The sequence below is a fragment of the Xyrauchen texanus genome, chromosome 18 (genome assembly GCF_025860055.1).
Source record: "Xyrauchen texanus isolate HMW12.3.18 chromosome 18, RBS_HiC_50CHRs, whole genome shotgun sequence".
NCBI classification, from domain to species: Eukaryota; Metazoa; Chordata; class Actinopteri; order Cypriniformes; family Catostomidae; genus Xyrauchen; species Xyrauchen texanus.
The window spans coordinates 33,914,289-33,934,173 of NC_068293.1; the positions used below are offsets into that span (position 1 = coordinate 33,914,289).

Sequence of the window (19,885 nt, forward strand, 5' to 3'; positions counted from 1 at the left end):
GCGCCCTTGTGTATGCTTCTGTGTGTGAGAGAGTGTGTGCACACGTATTGAGAGGTGAAATCAAAGCGCTGACTAATCACCTGCTTGGAGTCAAATCTGTTTGCCCTCACAGAAAATCATTCACTTGAAATGGCACCCTTCCTCTTTCCTTTTAACCCCTCTTCCTTACTCATCCAGACACACACTAGCTCCTTCACCTTCATGCATGGGGCTTAGAGAGCGGACAGAGCACTGTGTCCCTCTAGCAAATTGAGCCTGACTTTCGTCCCCACCCCATCGTGTGGAGTGGACAGTTGATGGAGAGCTTTGATAAAATGCAAAAGGGCTGTCAGACGGCGGTCCTCTTACTGCTTCACTCACCCGTGAGGAGGACTTTTTTCCCCTAATGACAGATCAAGGGTATAATTCAGCAAAGGTTCTGTAACAAGAGCTCTTACCAAAGTGAAAGAGGCCATTCATACACCTGAAGCTAGGCTGATGTCATCAAACACCTTTAGTTTAATGAGAAAGCATGCATTGTTCCTCAAATCAAAAAAGGGCCTGGAATGCATATGCATGAAGTTGTCTAAATACCTGCAAATGTCTGACAATTAAGCCTAATTTATACAATGGAAGAAGATGCACAATTTTTCCTCCCGAATGAACTAAAGCATAGGTTGAACAAAGTCTGTGTTTATACTATGCGCAATGTCATTTTAAAGCGAGATCATTGAGGAAAATAAATAAAGAACTTCACTTCCAAATAACACCCTCATCAATGCTCATCCACAAGCCTCCTAGGTCAAGAGTTTTCCTAGGTCAATAATTTTTGGGGATGTGCACGAACAGGAGAAATAACACCAAATGAACCCCTTAGCAGCACAAAAACATCAGAGCATAATTTTTAGGGGAACTATAAGTAGCCTAGCAGAGACCTGGTGATATGATAATATATTGATATCTATGTGACAAAGGAACAGCGTCCTTGGTTCCATGTTTTATCACACCACACAAACCTATGAAGTCTAACTGTATTAAATATCTTTACAGAGAACCTCAGTTGTTCTGAGTTTGTATTATGGTTAAAAAGAAATCATTTTGATTAAGTATTGCAAGGTTAAATATTGTTATACTTAAATATTGTGAAAAATATATATTTTTTTTTACTATGCATCTAAATCTTGATTGAACATGCATGCATGTCCCGAGGTTGTTTGCATTTGCACTTCTGTGCATAATTTGCAGATTAAATATGGCACTCACAGTTCTGTTTTGTAGCTGGTGCATCTTGCCAGTGGGATCTTTAGCACTTTGTCATTCAAGCCCACAAAAAGAGTCCTGTCGCCATGGAGAATCTGAAGGCTAAGGATTGGCTCCCGCGTACCAGGAGGGAAGAGTTGCATCTCCTCCAAGTAACAACCTTGCAGGCTCTTATTTGTGGTTGCCAGGGCCTTAAGAATAGTTCCATACTCTGAAAAGTCAAAACAGAAGGCATTTACAAGATTTTTGTTTTTGTACAAAGAGAGCAATCTGAATCAACAACTCACTCTGCCCATTTTCTGAATATTATTTTTCCATTCCATCTTTACAATAAGATACATTTAATTGAATAATTAAATAAATGAATTGAACTTAACTTAAAATATTTTAAAACTAGTTTTCAGAGAATACAGTATTAAATGACGTTTACCACACTGGAGGTTTATTTATTTACTTTTGGTATTAAGCATAATCTAAGAAAATGTGGTCAATTTTGCCAATGATCTTACCTTATTACCTTACACAATTTTGCTTCCCAATTATATTTATCATGTTTTAAGGATGTTTAGATATTTTTACTGGAAAACAAGTCCTAAGTTCTGATTAAGAAAATAATTTTTGCCATTCTGTATTAATTTACTTATTAGGATGCTGTTTTGATATATTGCTATATACCAAGCTCTGACATAAACAGGGGCTGTGCTGACACATAGTTTACTTCCTAAATGTCTAGTTACCTGTGCCTATGTACATGACATGGTGCAAAGTATCCTGGCCCTGTACAATGTCAACGACCAACTTGGAGAATCGCACATCATCCTGCCACACTAGCGGGTCCACAGAAACTGGCTGGACCACATCGTTCATGAGGAAGAGCCGCTGGGCATCCTGTAGACTGCGTTCTGTCAATCCCTCATTGGGCCCTTCTTCATCTATGGTCCCACACTGATAAGTCATAAGGGTAAGAGTCATTAAAGGGGTATTTTTCAAAAATTATATTCATTTATTTATTAATTTATTAGTTTAGTAATAAGCACACACACACAAAAAAATCAGTGCTTCTTTAATTAGTGTCAAGGACAGCAGAGCAGTGCAAATATAAGCCCACGGAAAACAAAAAGAAGAAAAAAAAAGCTGTTTGAGAACTTTGACTGTGTCACTTTATAGGAAAGTAGACAATAACAGTGAATGATGATGCATGCAGGTACACCCAGCTGCTATTGAGCAATTACTCTAACAGCGTCAGGCTGATGGAATTTATACATTGGTTGTTTGCTTCAGTCACACACAGAGAACCAAATATAAAAGGGATTCGGGGGGAATGGTGCACCTGGAAGTTGGGGATGGGGTTTGGGGTGGGCAACCAGGTGGAACGAGGGTTCTCTTGGGAGCGGAAGGGCCCGTTGAAAGCCTGTGTGATCGCACTAAGGTTGTATGCGCAAACTGCAGAGGCAGCAATGCTGTTCCTGTGAAAGAATGAAAGAAATAAAGAAAAAAAGAATTTTTACAAATGAATCACTATTGATTTAAACAAATTTAATCATAAAGGAATAAAGCAAGCTTGCATGATTTATCAACTAGACAAATGCCAACAAATGGTTTTCTACAAATTGTGGTAGTGAACTGATTTGTAATCAAAACACAGTGGGTTTGGACAGGGCCATGAGATATTTATGTGGTTGAGCACAACACACCACAATGAGAAGATGTTTGATTATGGAATTTTGTAACTATTTCTCTGTGGGTGTGGCTACCCAGCACAACGCCAAAGAAATAAAAATCAAGCAACCGACAAAATGTCCTGTCACTCATTGATGGGCTGTTTAGGACAAAACCTCTCTTAATCGTGATGCACCTGGTTAGAACATGCTGTAAGATGTTTTCTTTTGACTAAGAACTATCTACATTCTTAAGACAAAAATACGAATTCATAATCGGTTCAGCCAAGAGGATCTTGTTAGCTTCTTCTGTCATGAAATATTCTCAAATGCACTGCAAATCAATTAACTCCACAGATGTGTGTTACAGGTGGCCCAGAGTCAATCCCAGACCAAAGGAAGCTGTCAGCAGGAGAGATGGGGAGCTCTGCAGTGAATGGATTGGGTGGTTACAAGACTTATGTTGAACAACAACCTTCTTTTGCACAGATGACAATCCAGTTTCATGGGTGTTGAGGTGCAGGCCAAAGAAAGGACAGACTCTGGTCCTGTACATCTTAAAAAAGTTCCCCTGAGTGTTCAGTCGGCCAGGCAGTGTCACCTAACAAGTCACCTAAACTAACAAGTCCCATGACGTGCTTTGTAAGCCACTCAGCATAAGGAATAGAAGTATTCTCACTGTAAGAACAGGTGACTACAGTAGCATAAAAACAGTACAGTAGAGTACTCTTGATCACATGGTTATTCAGATGAGGTCATGTTGCGTTATGTCAAGGGTGCCTGCTGAAAAGGCCAGCATGGTCACTAGCATATTTTCTGTTTTAGGTGCTGGTCCCTTGAAAGATCAAGCTCAAAGATTGAAAAAGGTGCGCTTCGCTGCCCAATAAAGGCAGAAACACAGTGACTATGCCAACATTGAAACTGAGATAAATGGCTTTAATCATTTTTTTGATTATCCAGCCAAATGTGGGTTGTGAAATAGTCTCACATTTATGTAAATCTGAGAAAAGTTGAGAAAAATCTCAAGTTTGATGCACTGGGCGTGTTTACATGCACGTTCTCACATGATTATGCATAATGAGCCTTAACCAGTTATCCTTAATCAAGGTAAGGTCGCTTTTGATTGACCGATCGACACATGCACATTTACATTTAAACACCTTTACCAGGGTTCTTACTGGCTTATCCAGTATGCGCATACCAGTTTACATTTTGATATCAAAAGCCAAGAATAACTTGATAATTTCTGGTCCAAAATAAATGCAGTTTTTTTTTTTTTTAAAGGCTGAATTTGTATTCTTATCAGCATATTGCCACGCAAGTTTACCTGCTCAGTTTGATAAAATGCATTACTGCGTTTTGGGTTTGCAGGCAGATAGGCTTAAAGGCAGTTAGAAGTCTTCACATTAAATATAGGAAAAGAGAATATCTGTAAATATAAGAGATCAGAATAAACTGTATGTACAGTTCAACAACAACATAAAAAACTGAAAAGAAATGAAACCATGTGCAGTTGAACAGACCAATTGGCTGGTGAACATATGCTTGGCCACCAGCAAAAACAGCACTAGACCAGAATGGAAATTTCCATTTTTTGGTCTGAGCTGGTATTATCAGCTGGGGTTACACACAATGGGAAAAAGCACAGGGTCTTGCAAAGTGAATGAGAGGATCATACATTGAAACAGGGGAGCTATATTATGTCAGATTCATATTGAGTGTGTGCCGCGGGGACCAAATTTAAATGAGCAGCAATAACTGGCGGTAATGCCACAGACAGATGGGCCCTCAGGCAGAGCTCCAGGAGGGGTGTCTCACCCTGCCAGAGTCTGCTGCCTGGCTCGGGCTCTTGTTATGAGGCCTGGTGAGCTATGGACTGAAGTCTTTGAGTCAATTCAGGATTGGTTATACAGCTCCTCTCTGGGGACTACACATGTAGGGTTCAACATGTAAAGTTAGCATGGTAAAGAGAGAAGCTCTTGGAAGTGCAGCTCAAAAGGCTAGTACACAGATGAAAAACTATGCCTGCATTAGGCTATGAGGACAGAGTAGACAGAGTGAGTTTGATATGCCCATCTGACCAGGCTCTGACAGAAGAGCCAATTAGCTCACATTCAAGTTATTTTTCTCTTTCATCCCATCAATGTATGGCAAGGCTCTTGAATTGTATTAGGCACTACATGGTTTTCTTGAGGTTTTACCTCTGTAGAGAAAGGAAACAATTGCTCTGTTCCAATATTTAGTTAGCTGCCTCGCTGCCTACTGCTTACATAAGCAAATACATTCAAAGGCAATATTTCCAAACAGATCATTTAAAAGATTTAAAGTTTGCATTGTTAAACCTATAAAGCAGAAACTTAAAATATAAAATATTAGGGCTGTCATATAGTTAAAATAATTAACGTTGAGGTCCTGATCTCACTGTCAGGGTTTATTTTGCAATACCAACCGGCTGACAGAACATTATCCGCCTTATTACACTAACCAAATAAATAAAAACATAGACATAAAATATTGGTTTGCATTGAAATTATGTAATTATGCAAGAGTAAATAAATCGCTGAACAGCTGAAATCCACCTCCGGTATGTGTCCGAGCTCTGTAGGTGTATTTCTTTTGTAATTAATGAACGTCTGACTACATTATATGCCCTATTTCAAGACTACTTGCCAAATGAACAATATGCTGAAATTACAATACATTGGTTTTGTCCACATTTGATAATGTAATGAGTTCTTATAAGTTGTTTTACACTTGCAAGTCAAATATTGGTTTGAAAATTGGCAAAAAAAACAAAATTTCACCTGAAATTCTATTTTCACCTAAAGTCTATTGTTTTAGAGAGATGAAGGCTATTCCATGCGTTACTGTTTTGATAAAAGAATCTCTAACCAGGAGAGAGAGGGAAGTAAGCAAACCAGATGCGCAACAAAAAGACAAGTAAATCGTAGTCTCTACTTTGAGAAACTAGACTCCTCACAGGTCCTAAACTAGCAGCTTCTAAATGCCAAAGACCTGCATTGCTGCAAGAGGATTCTTGGACAAAAAGAACATTTTAAGAATACAACATTTATTTAAACAGAAATAGCAATTTGTAACATTCTTAATTTCTCTAAAATGTCTAATTTTAATAATAAAGTCTTAATGAACGATTTAAGCATTTGGTTACATTTATGATTTTTCATACCTTCTTTATGCAACAACCATCCCTTGTGCACTTTTGGCCTCTAGCAGGTGAGGCTTTTCAGACAGATAAACAGCAGCACAGGGCAGGGAATTACAGTACAGCCCCATGTGTGAGAGTTACCCGCTAGGACAGTTTATTTTGAACAAGAGGGGCAGACAGTTACGGAATTTAACGCAGGAATACAATGCCGAACTGATGCGGATAAGGGAGACCGCCTGTGCGCGCGATGGTGCGAGGAACCGGACCTGGCATTGTATCTTTCTACAGTATTTAAAAGTTTTAGACATATAGTGGCAAGTAAAAAAGATATCCCCACATATATGTCAAACTACATGTTTGACAGTTAAAACATTGCCTACCTTAAAAACAAGTTAAGTTTGATCAGAATCAGAGTCTTACAGTTATTTTATAGTGACAGGGCAGAAAGTCTTAAAGAAGCTAGAGAAGAGAGGACACCGGCAGCAGTTTATGCAAGTTGCTGTGCTCATGATGCTGTGCCCTGCTGGCTTCCGTTGTGCCACACACAGCGTGTTTTAATTTATAAACAGATTTGGCATTTATAACTTTCTTCAAATATTATATATTTTTTTGTACTTCGTAATTGCGGTGAAAAATAACTGTAGTGAAGCTGAATACTTTTTAATCAACTCAAGAAAAAGTACTATTATACATTTATACATAAAGTTGAAAATGTAAAAAAATAAAATTACTCATATACTGTAATGAGAGTAGTTGTAATTAGTTACTTTCCACCTCTGGTTTTGGAACAGAGGTAATGTCTTCCAAAAGACTGATGGGTACAAAATTCTCGCTCAGCCTTTGAAATTCCATGTTTTGTTGAGAGCCCCAGGACTGTGAATAAAATGTTGAACAGAATGTGTTCATCTTGACGTATTAGCTCTGCTCTTTCGTGCACCAGACAAAAATAATGATGGAGAACAGCAGTTAGGATAAGTGTTCTCTTGCAAATACAAAGGAGGAATCACAGCTCTAAGGCTCAAGAAGATTACATGTACTACACTGATTGTTGGGGAAGTGAACCTGGGTTACAGTGTTTCAGAGCTTCTGTATATGAATACTAGCCTAAGTTCCACTAAAAGTAAGAGTGTGAAAGTGAACCTAAGATATCTTAGGAGTACAAATGAGTGAATAGAGTGTTTTTTGTGTCCCTGCTTAAACCAGCCCAGGGTGGTTAGGTAGTCTCCCAGCCTGAACAAACTGGTTAGGCTGGTCTGTTTTGATGGTTTTAAAAGGGGTTTTGGACACATTTCAGCTGGACAGACTTGGAGACCGGCAGGCTGACCACCTAAACTAGCTGAAACCAGCTTGGCCAGACTCAGAGTTCAACTAAATCAGCTTTAACCAGGGCCATTCACACCGAACACATTTTTGCACCCATCTACACCATTTTAATATCGTTTTCCTATGTAAACTTGTGCTACATAGACATATTTGTTCATTGTTCAGTATCTTACGAAAAAGCACTGCATTTATTTATTTTTTTACGTTGCGTCAAGTTAAAAAGTACTTTATCTTATAAATGCACTCTCTGGCTGAATTATGCATACCAAAGCAAAGTCACTGTGATGTTTAAGTTGCTGGTGCAGATGACTTTTTCCACAGATGACGGTGGAATTTTAGAAGCTGTAGAGGTGATGAAAGGCAAAGTACACAGTTTGGTCCAGTAAATCCCTTAGAAAAGTCACCTACAATAGCAAATCCCATGACAGTATAACACTCAACATATGGGAATGAAGTGTTCTCACTGTGAGAGCAGATGACAACAGAGCTATCCAAGCGACACATACAGATCACATGGTTATTTAGATGTAGTCATGTTGTGATATGGTGACAGCATACACAATATGGCAAATAACATAGGGTGATTTGAAGTCATCCAAGAGGTCAATGAAGTTAAAGATCAAAAGTAGGATATCTCTAGGATAAAAAGGGGGGAAATACATTAACTGCATCGCAGCAGAAAACCAAAAAGCGGGGACTGAGTCAAGATTATCCAAAGATATTTCCAGTCTACATACTTTCAGTTTATATTTCATACTTTAGTGTCTACATAATTTTTTTGGAACAACTTATTGTTCAACAACTACTACATTGGTTACAGTATATCTTAAATGAAGCATGTTCAACTTTTGAGTTGTATAACACACTTCAGTAACACAGAAGTGTGTATTTATGTAACATAACATGTAATGCACTTGAAATATATTTTAGGTATGTTGTTAGATTAACTTAAATCTGATAAATGGTAGAGCAAAAGCTAATTAATTTGATTACACATTATTAAAACAATATAAAAAAGATTATTTAAAATACAATTTAAATTGTAGAACACTCAAATGTAAATTATAATATTATATTGACATTATCATTGTATTTTTTGAAAGTGTGCTTAAGTATGTTCAGATGCATGTATGCAGTGCATTTCCTCACATCCTAAAGTATTCAATTACAATACCTGAAAAAACACTTTATAAAAAGGCATTTTAGGATTTCAAATACAGCATATGATCAATAAACTTTAAGTGTGCTGTTTTTCACAAGGGTGAAGCACGGTTCTGGGCAAAAGAGAATTTTGTAAGTACTTTGATGAAAAATAAGTTGGAAAAAGGACATTTTTTACAACTCTGCAGCACAGCTTTTTACGTTTCACACCAGATGAAAAATAACAGCAAGCAACACCCTTTAATACTAGCACCTCCACACTTTTATGTGAAAGAAATATGGCCGGAATAAACTAAGAGCGCAGATTCTTGCTACAGGCGACAAAAAACTAATTTCAAGGTGGATTTTGTCTTGCTGCATCACAGTGGGCAAAGAGATACTCTTGGTTTGTTATTCTGTGTTTGTTGTAATTCAGGCATGAAAGTATGCATACTCAAAATAGATAAATTCATTCACACCTACGGATCTGTTTCTAGAGAGGTTGTCTGCCACCATATTAACTGCCAAAATGTCTGTTCCGCCCAGTTAACATGATGGTGATTGACAGACATGAGAGCAATAACTATTCCATCACAACTTACATTAAAAAGAAGATGAATAAAGCTGTTAAAATAAAGAATAAATCTCTTGCAAACACATTGAAATGTATCCGCACAAAACATTCCTTATAACTTTTATCTCTCCAAATACAAAAATGTTCATTAAAAACATATAGTTCAGACTCTAAACAGACATCTTTGTGTAATACTGATAAATGCACACTTGTGTCCTCACATTCAAGGGTATTTTAATAGATATATATTAATGTGAAATATTACCTTAACAGCCTACAGACTAAGGAACTATATTACTTGGCAGAAGAACCGATTGTTCCAATAATCAAAAATAATAAATGTAAATTTATTGTAAATGTAGTTATTCGTAAATGTTAATTTTATTTAATGATATATTTAATATTTATTCATTTGTGTCTTTTATGATATTGCTGTTATTGCTGTTTTATTAAACACGAAGCCATGTGAGGCCATATGTTAATGTGAATATGCTATAACAGTGGTATAGCCTCAAATGTCTTTGACTTACAGTAAAATAATGAGAAGTAGTGATTAAACGTATTGCTTAATGTGGCTTATTGCTTTTATAAAACAGGAGCAATGACAATATGATAAAAATCCCCAATGCTCAATTAACAGTTCAATTAATCAATAATAATAGATATAATTCTTACTAGTAATATAGTTCATTAATTTTACTGTAGGCTGTTTACGGTTGCCATGAAATTTGCCACATTAATACAGGACTCAAAGGATGTGCGGTCACAGCTGTGCATATGTGGAGGTGAAGAGAAGTATTGGCCGTAGTGGGTAACACGATCAATTATACAGAAACTCAACAGATACAGACAAATAGAAATGACTCTACTGGCAGTAAGCTCATTTTGAGGATATATACAATACTGTTTTCACCTCTACAGCCAGCTCAGTAAAAAGCAAACAATCACACTGCCAACTCCATTCATAAACATTTTAGAAAAAACCTACTCACAACAATCTCTGCCACTTTTGGCAGCTCTCTCATGTTTTGCCTCTCGTTGTACCCTTCCCATGCCCATCCTCCATTTTTTCATGCCCCAAATCGCAGGGAGGGTTACTTTAAGGTGTTCAATTTACCACAGACAGATGGAGACTCTGTTGTTCTGATTTCATTATTATATCTGTTCCTACTGGGGCTGTGAGTTGAAGGGGACAGGAAAAGACAGACAAAAAAAAAAAAAAAGAGAGAGAGAGAGAGAGAGAGAGAGAGAGAGAGAGAGAGAGAGAGAGAGAGAGATTTTCTCCTTTGATTGAAAAGAGGTCTATCTCAAAATTAACATTAACCCTCTGAAAAACAATGGAGTGACATAACGTAAATCTTGACATAACGTAAAACTTTACTAGCATCCCTTTCCCTGAATAATTAGAATAAATATTGTGATTTTTATTTTGAGACAGAAGCCATGCAATGAGGTACAACTCATGTCTGTAGAACAAACATTGCAGGATGAATCACTTACAAAAGTTTAATACTTGGGCTTAGGAGTTTGTGTAGATCCCTAACTTTAAGTGTTGAGCAATAGTAGTAATTATGCTTGCCTTGGCATTATGCTGCATTTTTGTCAAAGCATGTATTGTGCACCAACTCTTTAGAGTACCTTTAAATTGACATTAATTTATTTAGTTGAAACATTTATGCAAATCGATTTAAAATGAGGAATGTGACAACAAAAGTTGTGCTGTGATACAAAGTTGCAAGATTAGGTAGAAAAATAAATGATATATTTATTGTTGCGTAATGCATCATGTATTCTAAATTAGTTTTAAAGCATAATATGCAGTTTGAAGTGTAAACTGTAAAGTATGCAGGGCATGAAAATATATTTAAAGCACAGCCAGAACACAGGACAGAAAAAGAGAGTTTCTTGAAAAGTCTGTGATAGCTGTACCTCTACTGAAATATTAGTTGCAACTTACATTTAACTTTATGTTCTTGGCATATGCTTTGTTTCTTATAATAAACTCATTTAAAAGACATTTAAACAAATGTAAATTGTGTTCATTAGGGCTAGGGTTACAGTTAGGGGTTAGCACAGTGAAAGTTCAATCCAAATTATTAATAGTGCCTAGAAATTATATTCACAGCTATTTGGGTTTACAAACCATGAGCTTCTGTATTAAAACTAAGCATCTTAAACCAGCCTAAAGTGTGTCTTAGCTGGTTTATTGTGGTCTAAATGGTCTCCCAGATTGACCAAGCTCTTGTTTGGCTGGTTAAGCTGGTCATCCACCAACTGGTTTCCAAGTCTGAACAGCTGGCATGTGCCAAAACCCTCTAAAACCATAAAAACAGATCAGCCTAACGAATCTGGTCAGGCTGGAAGACAACCTTAGGCTTTCTTAGAAAACACTTTCTAAGCACATACTGTATAGGCTAATCCAATACACAACACTCGAGCTGGGATTGAAGAAGGTGACTAAAATCTTACACATGGGTGGTAAAGATGCCATAGATGAGGTCTTGTTCAGGCAGGTAGAAGGTGCTTTGTAGCTCATTGTAGTAAAAGGGGATCTCTCCCGAACGTGAGCAGTTGAGCCGGGCCTTGGTAAAGGTGGTCCATGTGTCCTCCAGCAGGAAACGACCTCCTATGTCATTCTTGCAGACCCGTGCCACCCGTGAGTACACTGTCTTACCGCAATCATGCTCCACAGCATTTTCTCTCAAGAAGAAGAAGGTAAAAAGACCCACGTCATAAGCAGAGATGAAGTGAGGTTCTAGAGGAAAATGGAAAACAGAAAAGCATGACTTAAGACCTTGGATAACCATGTTAAATGGGCCGATCTATGACAGGACTCTTTTCTCTTCTACTCTGTTCAAGCATGAAAATCCCCCTGTGTGAGGGCCAAAAATAAATGGTTTACCAAGTCTGCAATTGGAAAGCTTGACTGTTCAGCACAAAGTTCAGACCTGAACCCTGTTGAACACCTTCGGGTGCAAGCCAGGCCACATTGCACAACCTCACTGATGCTCGTGTCAGAATGGGAGTAAATCCCCACAGCAATGTTCCAACATCTAGTGGAAATCTGTTATAGCCGCAAAAGAAGGGGTTGATGCCCTAATTTTGAAATGTTCAATAAGCTCATATGGGTTGGGTGTCCACATACTTCTTGACAAGCAGTGTACGTATATGCATTCGGATTGGAAGAGAAAATCGTGTTTGTATGCAGCATGCAAAAGTTTTAGGTTCTAAATAAAAAAGAAGTCCCATTAGTCCAGATGGCATTGGTCTGGATTGCATTAGTCAAAGTTAATATTACACAATCTAAATTATGTCCTTCCCCAAGGCCTGTCTATTCCACAGCCAACAGCCAAATCCATTAATGCATGGTGTAGAGATTCACCACAATCATTGCTGGGGCCATCACAGCAGTTTAAGAGAATGAGATTACAGTTATGATGTGAAGCACAAGAGAGGCATCAATACAAATACCTGCTTTTTGATTCAATTTTAAACACTAATACAAAATCTCAGCGGGTATAAGACACAGAAACAACTAGATGCCTAGAAAAAACTCAGCATCAATGTGAGAAAAAGTGAGTATCTGCATGAAATCCAAAAAGGATTATCTTGTAGAAACTGAGGAACAAATGGTTCTGTATTAATGCTAAAAACTACATTGTACTGGTATGGTGAAAACAACATACTGTATAACGGTTGTCGCTTTGCAGTCTGCACATGGCCTAACTGAGTGTGACTCTCCGAGATTTGATTCTCTGTCCAGAGGTGATGACACAGGGTGCTGCTTATTGTAATCAAACATGAATGCTTCAGCTTGCAGTTTGCAGAAGACATCATAACTACATTTCCAGGCAGATCAGGGTGAAAACATTGGTCAGGGAAACATAGTGAATACTAATGCTGATGCCTTCAATGCTACAATAATTATTTCTCAGAGAAAACTGCATGAATTAATCAAGTCATTTTGAATAAGCAGGACTTGGATGAGTGTGAGTGTGTTTGTTTGTTGAGGGACTGGACATGACAATCAGTATTTTCCTTCTTCTTTTCTTTGGGCTATGTATGTTTGGGATGGAATACTGGCTCACTATTCCTGAATACTGCAGGTGTCTATAGGAGACTATAGGTGTCTCAACTGTGGGCACTTTTACTGTATGTTGACTTTTGATCAAATACAGTAAAAGTTTATCAAGTCAACAAAAGAGTCAGTGGAGAGCATGCTTAAAATGAAATATGAGATAAGTGATGTTTGAAGAAAACAAAGAAAAAGCAAGCTAAATATTACTTGTCAGCAGAATATTTTTATTGGGCATAATTTCTGTTCAAGCTGTTATTTGGTAAAAAACAAAAAAACAAAAGCAAAAATAATATTTAATTGTGTGAATTTAGGATGCATGAAATCTTAGTTCTAAATATATCCTTAGCAAGTAGTAATCTATTAGAAATGTAATTTCCTTTACTTAATTCTATTAATCAAAAAATATAAAAAGAGTTTTTAAGTGTTTCAAAAACTCTTTACATTCTAAAGTCCAAAGTGTATGAAGCTGAAGAAACACCCATACACTGTATACTGCCAACTATTGTATAAAACCATTAAGTGAAACAGAAGGCATTTTTCAACGGGAAACATCTCAAACAGTGGTGTGCTAGATTGCTGTCACATGACTCAATCATGTTGCGGGTTTAATTGAACAAGTACCATCCAGTTATCATCTTGGAAAATTGCTCATTTACAGTTTGTGTGTGTGCACGTGCGCATGCATGCATCCGTGTGTGTGTGTTTTTTTGTTGGCCACAGTCAGGAAAAGCACCCAGCTGGGAAGTGAATTAAGAGTCTCGATATGCTTCAGTGGAGAGAGTCATGTGCTAATAGGCACACAGTAGGCGATGATGACATTTCTCATTGAATCAGAGTTTTGCTAAAACACCATCATATCTCATTTCGGGTTTTACCCCACACAAGAGCAGTGCTAAAAAACATTCAGTCAACACCTCCCATGTACGGTCCAAAAACAGTCCAGATGGATTCAATTCCGGACCCCTGAGGTACAAGACATTTTATTTAAGGAATGTTCTATTTTAAAACACGTTTAGCTCAACTGACAGCATTTGAGCCATAATGTTGTTTACAAAATAATAATAATTTCAACTCGTACCTCGTTTATTTAAAAACAGCAAAAAATAAAGTAAGGCATTTACAATGAATGTAAATTGGGCCAGTTCATGAACATTATAATACACACTGTTTTCAGCAGTAAACATAATACAGTACATGTTAACATGTTTTTAGTGGAATAAAATGAGGTATTTAACAGTCACAGTGTTTTCTAAATTAAAGGGTTACATGTGTTACCTCGTCAAGACAAGGAAGTTATAAAATTATTGGATATAACTTTACACAAAGTTAGTTAGCAATTTTATTACATTAAAATCACATGAACATGTATCATATTTACTTCTCACGGCAATACTTTTGAAACTTGGCCACATTCACTTCCATTGTAAGTGCCATATTTAATTGCGATCTTTGATATTTTTTAATAAACGAGTCATGAATCAAAATATATTTTTTTGTGGTAATCAACATTATGCTACAAATGCTGCTGACAGAGCATAACTTGTACTGATCTTGGAAAATTCCTTTAATAAAGAAAGTGTTCAGTTGGGAAATAATGAGAATTGGGAGCAGGTACAAACTGTATAGGAAAATTAATTATGAGGTACAGGATAAAGCCTTTGTTTGGGTAAAGATTATTCCAGTATGCTTATTTTTTTTAATTTTTTTTTATTCTTTTTCCCTTTTTATACAGAACGAACAACACAAAAAATAAATAAATAAATAAATAAATAACATAAATAAATAAAAAACAGAACAACAGTTCAGGCAGACCTTAAATGCACAATTCTCAAATCAATTCTCAATAAAATAAAAAGATAGGTTACAAAGGAAGATACATAAACATTCACAGGAATAGGCTTCCCGTTTTAAGCCAACACAACAGATTTCAAGAAGAATGTAAGCAATCGTCCAAAGTGAGAGAAACATAGTCCAAATAGGGTGTCCATATCCGTTTGAATACGTCTGTTGAAGAATGTAATATACATGTTAAAAATTCCACTGGGATGAGCTCTTTCACAAGGTTATGCCATTTTTTAATTGAAGGAGTTTTTTCGCTTATCCAAAACTTCAAAATGTTCTTTCTTGCAGCAAAAGTTAAAATTCTAAAAAGTCTTTCATGATATTTATTCAAAATAATACCAGCCGGCAGACCTAGAATAAATGAACAAGGATCAACATCAATTATCATTCCCAGAATATTGCCAATGTGGTCTGCTATTTTCTTCCAAAACAACAGAATTTTGTGACAAGACCAAATACAGTGAATATAATTACCAACTGATATTTTGCATTTTGAGCAATTGGGGGAAAGTATGGGGTCCATTTTATTTCTAATATAAGGGGTGATATGTAGCCGACGTATTACTTTGAATTGAATAGCACGTGCTCTGTTACACACTGATATTCTTTTAGCGTGATCCCAGACTAAATCCCAATCCTCTCTGGAGATATTTACTGCAAAATCACTTTCCCACATCTGTCTAAGATTATCTGTGTCTCCTGGGAGAGTCAAACTCAGTGTAACATAAATATGAGATATTTTTTTTTGTCTCGTGTCTTCTTGTAGTATTTTCTCAATTTCAGTCCTAGAATGATCAATATTCAAAGTGGTCTTTTTTCCAATGAAGTCCCTTAGCTGCAAGTACCTAAAGAAATGATGTCTTGGCAGATTAAATTTAGCAGACAGCTGTTCAAAAGACAGAAGTGACGAACCCTCAAATATATCTTTCAGCCTCACAATACCTAAAGAATTCCAGAAGTTAAACCCAGAGTCATCAGTACCAGGAGGAAAATCTGGGTTATTCTGAATTGGTGTAAGAGCTGATGTCAAATTAAACCTACCCTCTAGCTTGCGCGACTGTGCCCAAGCTTTAAGAGTGTTCCGTATGATTGGGCTATCATATAGAACTTTTAACTTTTTAGGATTGACAACAAACAAAAGATTCTGAAGAGGGCACAGAGATTGTGAGGCTTCAAGATCAAGCCAAATAGAACCTGGATCATTCTTCAACCAGTCCGCCACAAAACGAAGCTGACACGCCAGCTGATACAATCTGATATTGGGAACATCTAGACCACCCTTATGACTAGGGAGCTGTAGTTTGCTCATCTTCAGTTTTGGTTTCCTTTTACTCCATATAAAACAAGAAAGCCATCCATTAAGCTCCTTAATAACCTTGCTAGAAAGTAAAATAGGCAGCATCATTAAAGGGTATATTAAACGAGGTAAAATGTTCATTTTGATTATAGAAATTCTTCCCAAAAAAGATAAGGGAAGAGCATTCCACCTCTGCAAATCATTATGAATTTTTTTTAAAAGAGGAGCAAAGTTACTTTTAAATAAATGTTGGAATGTTGGGGTTATATGAAGACCTAGGTAAGTAAAACCTGACATGGAATATTTAACAGGGAAAGAGGCGAGCATTTGTGTTTCTGAGGTGAGACTGCCCAATGGTAAAGCAACAGATTTTGTCAAATTAATCTTATAACTAGAAAATTCTCCAAAGAAGTGTATAACATCAACCAGTTGTGGAACTGATGTATTTGCATCCGACAAAAATAGCAGAATATCGTCTGCATAAAGTGAAATCTTGTGTTGTCTGTCACTTAATGTAACCCCTCTAATCAATGAATCATGTCTTATGGCTTCTGCCAAGGGTTCAACAGCAAGGGCAAACAATAATGGCGAAAGTGGGCAGCCCTGCCTGGTACCCCTACCCAGAAGAAATGTTTTAGATCTGATGCCATTAGTGATGATGGCAGATGAAGGTTTATTATAGAGCAGCTGCACCCACCTCAAGAACTTGTCCCCAAACCCAAATTTCTGCAAAGTATAAAATAAGTAGGGCCACTCAACACGATCAAATGCCTTTTCGGCATCTAATGAAATAACTAAAGTGTCAAGTTTTTGATTCTGTGAGATATTAATTATGTTTAAAAGCCTTCTGACGTTGTGGCTAGAACTCCTTCCTTTAATGAAACCAGTCTGGTCCTCACAGACTAATATTGGCAATACTTGCTCTAATCTGAGTGCAAGTATTTTGGATAGCAGTTTCAAATCAGAACTGAGCAGAGCTATCGGCCTATAAGATCCACAATCCTCTGGATCTTTCCCTTTTTTTAAAATCAATGAGATGTCAGCGTCTCTTAGTGAATCGGGCAACAATCCTAATTCAAAAGAGTGGTTCAACATCTCAAGAAGGGGATCCAGCAGGACATAATGGAATTCCTTATATAATTCAGAACCTATGCCATCCGGGCCCGGTGCTTTACCGGCCTGGAGACTCTGAAGTGCTTGCATAGCCTCTTCTCTACTAACTGGGGCATCAAGAAGGTCCCTATAAGCTTGTGGGAGAGTTTTCAAGGGTAAATTGTTAAAAAGGAATACATTCGTTCTGCACCGTCAACACATTGCTCAGATTTGTATAAATCTGAATAAAATTCCCTGAACACATCATTAATTGAAGGATTATCAAAATGTTGTTTGCCAGATGTGTCCAACACAGAGGTAATTAATTGTTACATAAATTGTTACATATTTCTAAAATACAATTTCTGCTTAGAAAATAAAACATTTGTATTAGCTTTTTGTGTTAACAACAAATCCAAAGAGGTCCTAAGGTTAGATATTCTTTCAAGTATTTTAGAGTCTGATGTTGCATTAAATTCCTTTTTAGCATTATCAAGTTCAGTTTCAAGAAGTTTCTGCTTTGCCAATTGTCTGTGTCGCTTGCTAGATGAGTATGAAATAGTCAGCCCTCTAATATATGCTTTGCAAGTTTCCCATACTAAAGATGGGCTAACTGAGTCAGTGGAGTTAATTGAAAGAAATATTTTGAGTTCTGTACAAAAAAAAGAGAGAAAAGCCGTATCCTTAAGTAAGCTAGTGTTAAAATGCCATCTTTTTGTTCGTTGTGGGACTCCCTGAACTAATATATCTAAATATACAGCAGCATGATCTGATACTAAAATGTTACCCAACTCACAGCCAGCGATCGATTGCAAAAACAGCTTATTAATGAAAAAATAGTCAATTCTTGTGTGACATTTGTGTGGGGCAGAATAGAAGGTAAAGTCCCTTTTTGTGGGGTTTAAAGTTCGCCAAACATCCAAATAGTCTAGTTCTTCACAGATAGCTACTAATGTCTTTGACTGCTTAGTATGAGAGGGATTTCTAACAGGCCATTTGTCCATCAAAGGGTTCATCAGGCAATTAAAATCCCCTCCAATTATAAGTGTTTCAGAGGGATATACAGAGAATTTAGCAAGGGTTGACGTGAGAAATTCAGGGGAAAAGTTTGGAGGAAAATACACATTTAGCAACGACACCTCTTCCCCATACAGAACCCCATTAAGATAAACATATCTACCAAATCGGTCTTTGTCACTCTTTACAACATTAAAGGGGATGTTCTTATTAATCAGTATAGCAACCCCTCTACTACTAGTTGTGAATGATGAAAAAAAGATTTGGCCAATCCAATTGTGTTTTAACTTTAAATGTGCCTCATCATCCAAATGTGTTTCCTGTAGTAGAGCAATATCTACCTTTTCCTTAACAAGAATAGACATTACCCTCCTTAATTTCAGTGTTCCATGCAAACCCCTGACATTCCAAGTACATATTCTTAGTTTACTACCCAACATTAATATATAGAGCAAATATTAATGAATAGAGCAAATACAAAGATATGGAACTGCTCCTCCCTTTTTATAAAGTAACAAATTAAGTACTCAAATGAAAAAGAGCCTGCCCAAACTTCAACAGTGAACATTATAACAAATACATAAAAAAACAAAAACAAAACAATGAACAATACATTTACGAGGGGTATTTCCCCCATAACAAGGGGAACGATGCGCAACAATAAAGCGCTGTTCAGCGCAATAGGCTCTCAAAGAGAGTATGGCTGATAAGCACACACTAAACAACTTAAGTAACCATGCACTTTAACGCAACCTGTCTCACTCACTGACAATTTAGAGAGTACGAAATCAAACAGGACTAAGTTAACATTACTTTTTCAACATACCACTGAGGCAGGCGGTAAACGAAACGGTCCATAAAACTGTGTAAGCCTACCTAAGACCATCAGGTATCCATTCAACAGAAAATGTTCACTATGTCAAGTCAATAAAGGCCAGAACTTCTTCAGGGGACTCACAGACTTTAGTAGCTTTACCGATGGTAACTCGGAGTTTAGCTGGGTAAAGCATGACATACTGAGCTCCCATCTGCTGTAGCTTTTGCCGCACCGCACAGAACTCCTTCCGTTTGCGTTGAACAGCAGCGGAAAAATCCTGATAGAACGATATTTTACAGCCGTTGTATATCAGATCTCTTTTTTGTGCCTCACATCTGCTGGCATCCACAACCCGCTGTTTATCCTGAAAGTTGTGGAAGCGAACAATAAGCGGACGAGGCCTACCCCTGGCGTCAGCTTTCGGCATGGAGATGCGATGAGCTCTCTCCAGTTTAAGCATCTCCGACTTTGTTTCGATGCCGAGGAACTCTGGGATCCAAGACTGAAGAAATGCGGTCGGATTAGTTCCTTCAGCATTTTCAGGAAGGCCAATGATGCGTAGATTTTTCCTCCGACCTCGATTTTCTATATCATCCAGGTGTTTGGCGAGTGACGAAACTTGACGCGCGAGAGACTGAAGCC

The 19,885-nt window shown here is 37.3% G+C and overlaps 1 protein-coding gene across 5 annotated transcripts in view; it reads right to left on the reverse strand.

Moving 5' to 3' along the window:
* Positions 1-19,885, reverse strand: part of LOC127658534 (semaphorin-5B-like) — a 182,561-nt gene that overhangs the window by 34,153 nt on the left and 128,523 nt on the right. For all 5 annotated transcript variants that reach the window (XM_052147870.1, XM_052147869.1, XM_052147871.1 and 2 more), the window contains 4 exons: positions 11,570-11,855; positions 2,570-2,705; positions 1,977-2,184; positions 1,243-1,450 (listed from right to left, as the gene is read on the reverse strand). In XM_052147870.1, the coding sequence (XP_052003830.1) occupies positions 1,243-1,450; positions 1,977-2,184; positions 2,570-2,705; positions 11,570-11,855 (838 nt within the window). The remainder of the gene's footprint in view (positions 1-1,242; positions 1,451-1,976; positions 2,185-2,569; positions 2,706-11,569; positions 11,856-19,885) is intronic.